General features: G+C 42.0%; 1 protein-coding gene across 1 annotated transcript; it reads right to left on the bottom strand.

Moving 5' to 3' along the window:
* Positions 1–5,081: 5,081 nt before the first annotated feature.
* Positions 5,082–8,478, bottom strand: LOC308655145 (T-cell surface glycoprotein CD1b-like; the record flags this gene model as incomplete). The annotated part of the gene is made up of 6 exons (XM_081304993.1): positions 5,082–5,325; positions 5,968–6,061; positions 6,298–6,576; positions 6,771–7,043; positions 7,675–7,941; positions 8,238–8,478. The coding sequence occupies 6 exons, from the start codon at positions 8,476–8,478 to the stop codon at positions 5,304–5,306; spliced, it is 1,176 nt and encodes a 391-aa protein (XP_081161119.1). The 3' UTR covers positions 5,082–5,303.
* Between the last annotated feature and the right edge of the window lie 252 nt (positions 8,479–8,730).

The raw sequence follows: 8,730 nt of genomic DNA, 5'->3' as shown, positions 1-8,730 counted from the left end.
GTGAACAAAATTCACCCTACTTTGCTATAAAACACTAGAATTTTATTCTCATATCTAAGATTTTGTGCCCATTGTTCATCTTCTTGCCATTCTCCCTTTTTAAGGTGATAGACTAATTTGTTTGAAATCTCCTTTTCAGAGATTACAAAAACCACAGCATTCAGGCTGAAGCATGAATATCATGGGATCCTTTCAGCCAAATCTATACTAAAAATCAGAAGGAAAGGGAGTAGATTGGAAATATTTGAAAAATTCAGAGCATGGATAGGAAGAGTCCATTTATTTGTAAAGGTACAAAAACGGAGGTTTCCATTGTTAGAGATTACTGTCAATTTAAAAAAAATCTAAGTGCTTTGCATCTGGATAAAAGAAAAGATGTTTTGAGGGCATCTCAAAAACCTGCAAGACTCCCTTCCCATGATAGTTGCATCAGAGATGTAGAAATATAAATTTGTTTCAAATATTTCAAGGCTGAGTCATTTCAGGAAAGCACCCACAGTAACCAATGTGCCTCCAAACATTTTGGGATTTATTCCCCCCTACTCAACTAGGAAAAGACTCCGTGACCAGTACAACCATTGTTCAAGTGGTGCCAGGTGTGGCTTATGTCTGTGGCGGACCTTGGCATTACTGTGTGAGGCTCATTTGGAAGATGTGCAGAATGCAAGGCTTATGGAGTCATGTGGAATGTCTGGAGTCCTGACAGTGTGCCCTAGGGTCAGAGTCCCAGCTAGGAGCACCTAGCTGGGCAATGTGTAATGGGAACATGAAGACATGGATGTAAAACTGCAGTTGAAACCCAAGAAAGGTCACGGTACCCACAATGTGAAATGCCTGCCAACAAGAGGTACAGAGCCAGCCAGGAAGCTGCCTATGTGCTGTAATAAGCAAGGCCCTGGGGACAGGGCTTCCCAAGACCTTGGCAGCCCACAGTCTACCCTAGTGCTCTGTGTGTCAGACAGGGAGCTTTCGAATTTCATGGTTGCCCCGCTTGGTTTCAGTCTTGCTCTGGGATGATCCCTATTACTATTTTCTTATCCTACCCTTTTCAAATAGAAATGTTTGATCTGTGTCTGCCTCACATTGTATCCTGGAAGTATGTAACATTTATAAAAAACAGGGACTCACGTTAAATGTGCCTTAACTCTCAGAGGACAGTTTGGACTTTGTTGAGCAACGTGGGAACATTTGACTTTGGGACTTTAGTGATGGAATGAGTGGATTATGCTTTGTGAGATGTATAAACCTTGGGGATCAGGGACAAAGTCTATGGCTTGAATATGGATGTTTTCCCTGAAAAGACCACATGTTAAAGGCTTAGTCCCCAGGTTGGCTCAATTAGAAGGTGCTATTGCTCTTTAGGAGGTAGGGCTTTATAGGAGATTCTTTATTAACTAGAGGTGTGTCCCAATGTTGAACAAGGGACCCAGGCACATCCTTGGCCTCTGTTTTTTCTCTCCCCCACCCTCTCTGCTTCCCGGCCCGTGATGTAAAATGGTTGCTATGACATGAACATTGGCTTCTGACACCCTCGCAGTCTCACAGAAGCCTAAAGCAATGAAACTGCCCAATTATGAGCTGGAGCGCCCAGAGCTATGAGCTAAATAACCTCTTTACCTTGTATAAATGACTTGGGCATTTCACTTTAAAGGTAGAACTGAATTATACAGTAATCAAATAAAAAAAAAGTTAACTTTCAAGTATCCACAGTGTTCTATTTTCGATAATGCACATGAGTCCAGCCCACAAACCAGCCATACGTGCCCCCATATTTGAATTCTCAAGACTGACATGGTTGAGCTCAATCAGGAACCTAACATAAGTGCATGACGACTGCAATGATTCTTTTAAGGGCTCTCTGGGATTTATCACTAAAACACACTACTCTTCTCCATCTACACTACCCATATTATGATTTTTATATTCAATGACTAAAGATTATTGTTACCTCAATCCTTGCACTATTAGTGAAGTAAATGGTAGGATGGAGTGGCCCATGAACCTATTTGCTTACTACCAGAAGTATGACTGTTCTGGTAGTTGTAGGCAAGACAGGTGACAACTCAACAGGTTCAAGAAGCTATACCATGTGAAATATTTGAGTAACAGAATACTGAATTTCATCCTCTAAATTTTCATTCCCAGTCAATTCAACATGATGAGTATTTATTTAAAATTTAATATTCTCTTTCTACTACGTCACTTCAGGATTTTAAAATCTTTCATATTTTTTAGTTTAAAATCATAGAGCGTATGGCTAGTTCCTGTGGTACACACGTCCCTATTCTAATACTGACTGAAAAAGTCCTAAGTTTCTCTTTTTTCCAAAATGTTACCAAAAAGTAAGAATTGACACAAGAACGAAATAAGAAGTGAGAAAAGATGAATCCTAACCAATTTTATTGACTTTTAAAATATCACTGGACTTTTACTTATGGGAATGGTGGATTATGTTATTTAGGCTAAGCTATTCTCCAGAGTACAACTAGTCATAGGCTGAAAAATTCTATCAATGTGATGACATCTGAGAGCTATTAACACAGTGAGGAATTAGCGGGCTACAAGCCAGGAAAGGAAAGAAGTCTTGTGAGGCAGAGCCCAGGGTCTGGAACCACATTTCCTTCACCTACAGACACCTACAAACTCTAAAGACACAAGGGGCTGAGCAGAACATTGCACAGGCTTGTGGGGCCAGGGAACAAAAATTAGGATTTTGTGGGTGCGTAGGAAGAGAAGTCCTGGTAAACACCACAGGCTTTGGTTTGCAATTCTAAAGCCTACACCGTCAATCTCTCTACCCCAGGATAAAGTAAATCATAAATAGGAAAAAGAAAATGGAGCATCTGTGGTTAAAATCCAGATTTGAATATTGTATTACTGATCTGATGCTGATCAACAAGTATTGCTAGTCCTGAACTCTGTGAAGTAGAGTAATAAAAAGGATAAACAAATCAAAGTTAGTTAGAGTAATAAAAAGGATAGATGAATCAAAGTCAATTATTGTGTGAAAAATTTATTCTGAAAGTTAAATTTATGTGTGTGCTGTAAATGCAAATATATAACAACCACAGAACACAGGAAGTGGTAAAAGGATAGTAAAATATTCAAAATAACTCAATTAGCAAAGTGGTAAATTATTAACTAAGGTTAGGATGTAATGTTTAGGATAATGTGAAGGTTTATAGAATAGACAACAAAGGAAGAGTAGAAGATCATCAAACCAAGTTAATAATTGGGAAGGTGGTGTAAGTAAAAAGATTTGCTCTAAAAGAGGTAGAAAACAGGAAAGAGAAAGAGGCAGGAAGAATGAAGCAATATGAAGATAGCAGATTGAGCTACAAATACAAATTTAGTAGTAAATTATGTTAAAATAAATATCCTGAATATTTAAATGACAAATACTGTGAAAGTGAGTAGGAAATGACTTTCTATTACCCGTAGTGTATTCACAAGAGAAGTATAAGAAATGTAACTAAAGAGAAGGCTTAGAGTTAAGAAGATGGAAAAGGACATAAATAAGAACGCTAACCCTGAGGAACCTGGTCAGGCCCTACCAAGTCCTGAAAATATCACCTCACTGGCACGGAAACATTAAAAGAAGAAACTCATCACAAGGAAGATGTAGCATTTGTAAGTATTTAGGCATTGATAGGATATTCTCTAAATTACGAAGCCAAAAATATTATATTAAAAAAGAGATTAAAAATGCATAATTTTGGTGGAGAATTTTATTCACATACCTGTGTGAATGATAGAAAAATCAAATTGTTGAATATGTATTAGATGTGCACAGCACAATTAATAGACATGACCTAACTGATGTATTTAGAATTCAACTTTTTAACACCAGAACCAGAATTCTCTTCCAATAAACATGAACACTTCTATGGAAAATTATGTTTATTTATAAAACAATATGAGCAAATTTCAGAGTGAAAACTCACAAAATATTATTGCTGATACAATAGCAATGATGTTCCTGGAAAATCCCCACACTACCTGGAATTTCAGAAATATAATATCTAAATAACATGTTCATAATGAAAAATTAGAAAATTTATTGAACTGAACAAGATGACACAGTACTTCAAGCCTCCTGACATGCACTAAAGCCCTGTTTCAATAGAATTCTTAGACTTTAAATAAAGCAAATATGTGAGAATAAGTTACTTAACAATTTTCACCCAGAAATTAGAACAATGAATGCAAATTACTTCTCAAAGAAGTACAAGGAAAAAAATTTGCATGATTTGGATGAGTTGTTCAAAATATTTGAAACTTATCAAAGATGAAGAAAAAGAAAATTACAAATATACAATAAAGGAGAGCTAGAAACATTCTCAAAGACTGGCCACAAAACCCAGCTTAGGAGGTTGAGGCACAAGAGGATCACAAGTTCAAAGCCAGAGTCATCAACTTAACCAGGCGCTTAGGTAATTAAGGAAGACCCTGTCTCAAAAAATGGGGGTAAGGGTGCAGTGGATGTGACTCAGTGCTTAAAGCATCCCTGAGCTCAATCCCTGGTGGGGGAAAAAAAAGAAAAACTGGCCACTAAATTTAATGCTTTTCTATTAAAAAAACAAAACCCAAAAAACCTCCCAGCACATGACTGCACTGGTGAATTCCACTAAATCTACACAAATAATTCAAACAAAAGTAGGCACATCCAAATTGTCCCACACACTGGGGGGGGGGGCACAACCATTTCATTTTATTTTATTAAGTCAAAAAATTCTTAATACCAATACCTGATAGGAACACTGTAAAAGTTAAATGAACATAAACAGATGTAAAATCCACAACAAAACATTCTGAAAGTGAATCCATGTGTATATATTACATGCAAAACAAGTGGGTTACAGACACATTACAGACACATAATTTTTTTTTGCCTTTTCAAGTTCATTAAGTATGAGGCACATATTAACTGAATAAAAAAAATCTTAAAATTCCTATTAAATTCACAGTATGTTTTTTTTTTTTGAGGGGCTTTCCAGCAACTGCCAGAAAGCCTGCTAGACAAATTCTAAAAGAGCTGCAACACTTCATAGTATGTTTTTAATGAATGATGAAGTTCGGGAGGAGTACTACTTTTGATAGCATCTCAAAATAAATTCACAGTTCTTAATTGTTTTGCTGCTAGTATATAAATTGTGACTATCTTATAAACTATGGAGAAAATGCTTTGATCAGCATCAATGATTACTTGATAAAATGTATCAAGGTTGACTCCTGGGATGACATCCCAAGTTTCTAGATTTCTCGGAACTTATTCCAAATGGGAGAGAAGACTTGATGAGCGCTCACTGGATGTCCTGATAAGACCTGTCAAGAAAGCCAGAACAAAAACCCAGTTGTGTCTAAGACATATGTGTACCTTCTCACTTATAGGAGAACTATTCACCATAGCCAAAAGTAGAAATGGTCCAACATCCAGTAATGAATAAATGGCTAAAAAAATGTGGTGTGTACTCATGGAATTAAATGTTATACCACCTAAAGAAAGAAGGGAATTCTGATAGGCTACAACAGAACTGAACACTTATTGCTAAGTGAGATAAATCAGTCACAAATGACAATTACTACATGCTTCCAATTGTAGGAGTTACACAGGGTCGTCAAATTCATAGAGATGGAAAGTGGAGGGGCCACCAACAAGTTGCGGGACAGGGAACAGAGAAGCATTTCTGAGTGCAAAGTGAGTTTCCACTATGCGAAGAAAAAGGTTTGGGAGAAGAATGAAGGTGGTGGATGCAAAGTATGGAAATGCATTTAACACACTTAAAAATGGTAACGATGGTACAGCTTGTGTGATTTTTACCGCAATTTTTAAAATTGATTCTCAGCAGGTAGCAGGAGGGAAGAGGAAGTTCGGGTGGAAAGAAGGAGGTTTTGTGCTACACATAGATGACAGGAGAAAACAGTGGGAGCACCCACAGAGAAGGAAGACTAAGGAAATACACTCACCTGCGCCTCCAGAACCACAATGCAAGCCCCAGAAAAATGAGCGCACAGGGCACTATGATTGCCAAAATGATCAAGCCAACAGAGAGGGGGTGTCCTGTTAATGGGGAGAGAGCACAGGGGATAATTAATGTCCCTTCAAGTCCCGTACATTCACCCCTTCCCTTCCCTTGCGTTATCTCCACAGCCTTCATTCTCTAAAGTCCCTTTGTCCACTCTTCTCTCCTGCTCCCTGTCCCCAGCCCCTACACCAACCATTCTCTTTTCCCCTCAACCTTCCAGTCCTCCCTCTGTACTTGAGCACCACCTCCCCCATCTGCACCCTTTTCTCACCCCAGTGGAGGACGAGGTCCTGCCCTCCTAGGCTGCTGTGCTTCACCCTGCAGGCCAGGCCAGCTGTGTCCTCAGCTGCCACATCCAGGGTTGCTTGGAGATACCATGTGCCATCTGCATTGGGCAGGAAGTCACTTCTCTGGGTGCCCTCCTGCTCCTGCTCACCTCGCATCCACATCACCCACACGTGTTTGGGGTAGAAGCCAGAGACATGGCACACCAGCAGCACGCGGTCAGGCCCAGGACTGGGACCTCTGGACAGCCAGGCCTCAGGCTTCACTGGGACAGGAAAGGGAAGGAAGGAAGGGTGTCACATTATGACACTAACCCAGAGCACAGGGACCCATACACCCATTTCTATCTGTACTCATTTAGAAACGGAAACAGTTACCCATGAAGCCCCTCTTCTTCTCTGGGTACACCCCTACTCCTGGGCTGAAGAGGCAGGGACAGTGACACGCAGCAGGACCTACCTTGCCTCTGCAGGTCTGCCTTCCCTGCTTCCAGGACACTCAGGAGATATTGGGGGCAGGTTTCTAACAGCAGCTTCTCCACTGTTTCGCAGATACCTTTGTACTTCGTGATCACTGTGCAGAATTTCTGTGCCCTGAGGTCACCTTCTGTGGAGGGCCAGCCTGTCTTGAAGCTCAGAAAATCCATTCCTTTTAAAGACCCCCTCAGGAAGCCCATGATGGTTCCCCCACCGTGCAGCTCACAGCCTGCTAAGCCCTGGATCTCAAAAGGGTCTGTGCAGAAGGAAAACAGAAAAGTTACTGAGTAGCAAACATGGAAAGGGATGTGGGGGGGACCCAGGATGTTGATTCTGGGCGAGGAAAAAAAAAATCTGGAAAGTGAAATGAAGAGCCTAAATAATCATAGCATTTGGAGATTTTCAGGAGGAAAGCACTGAGGACAAGTTAGAATATTGTGAACAGGGTAAGCATCTGTGTAAAGTAGACCGTGGGTACAGGAGAGGGGAGAGGCAGAGGGTAAGGAAGAGTGTCCTGCAGTCACCAGCGCAGGTTTCAAAGGAAACCAGAGCTTCACATGGAGAGGAGAAGTTTGAATGGATGGATAGGAAGAGGAGGCACACTTTATGTCTCTCAGGACAAAGAGGAAAGGAAGGAGCAAGTTTCACAGGAGACATACCTGGGGCTGGTCACAGAGCAGACCTGTCATATCTAGCAGAGACAGATGCACAGGCAGCAAGATATGAAATATTTTGTGGAGGTGTGGAGTCCGAGAGGGAGCCTACTCTAAGAGGTGTGTGCATGCAGCTGGGTGAAGAAAGGAGAATGGGGAAGGAGCAGAGGGAGCAGTCCTTTGGAGCTGGAGCTAAAGTCCCTAACATCCCCCAGGTGTGAGGACGGAACTTACACTCCAACTGGAACTCACTGACATGATCCTGCACTTCACTGGTGAAAACAGAGAAGTAGACTCGGAAGATCTCCTCCAGCATCAGAATGGCCTCATCACTGAAGTTGCCCTTGGCCCAGGGCTTTAGGAATATGGCAGTGCCTGCCTCACTATCCCAGCCATGAATCTGCATATCTTCCAACCAGCCTGAGGCTTGGTTCTGTGACCAGGTGCTGTTGACAAAGGATGAGATTTGGATGCCATGGAATGAGGTCGGCCCCTGGGAGGCTGTGAAGAAAGGAAGGAAAGAGAGTGAAGAGAAAGGGAGAAGCAGGAGGGAAAGAGAAAGCATGTGTACTGAAAAGAAGCAGGAACGGAGACCCCAGGGTCTGCAGATGCACATCGCCTGACACATTTGAGAGCCCCAGGGCCTCAGGCTGCAGCCCCACCTCCAGCAGGTGGAACAGGGCTGGAGTCAGGAGGGGGCAGGACCTCAGCATCCAGGTGCACCTGGGCAAGTGCAGCCTGGTTTCTACCAGACCCTCCAACACTGGACGATCCGGAGTTGCCAGTGTTAGTCTTACCTTCCTGATTGCCACCACCTGGGAAGAGTACTGCTAGCAACACAAGTAGCAGGAGCAGCATTTCACTGAGAGAGGCCCTCTGACTCGCAGCTGGTGTTTGATCTCTCATTCCTGAAACCCTGTTTCTCAGCACTCGGTAGTGACTTCCTCTCTTCCAACTGACAGATCTCTTCCTTATACCAATTGATTGGAGAAGAAGTGTGCCTCCCACAGCCCTGGGGACTCCTACTCCACCTCTCATTTCCTCCTGTAGCCCTGACTTCTAGCCTTATTCTCACCTCCCTGCTTTTCTGCTTCTCTTCAGGTCCACAGCTTCCTTGAGCTAAGCTCAGAAAAATCCCTACGTGATTGTGAAAGGTCGCTTCCTCTCCCTAAGTCTATTTGTAAGTCTGTAAACTGAGGAAGTAACAGTAAGGAATTTCTCAGTTGCCCCTGTGCTGGGAAGCACCCTTCTGGTTTATCCACCCAACTCAGCCCCTCTCCCTCCCATGTC

This window comes from Spermophilus citellus, assembly GCF_964194105.1.
Source record: "Spermophilus citellus genome assembly, chromosome: 9".
Classification (NCBI taxonomy): domain Eukaryota; kingdom Metazoa; phylum Chordata; class Mammalia; order Rodentia; family Sciuridae; genus Spermophilus; species Spermophilus citellus.
Note: the sequence above shows the minus strand (reverse complement) of the source record. Positions and strands in the feature narration are given on the sequence as shown.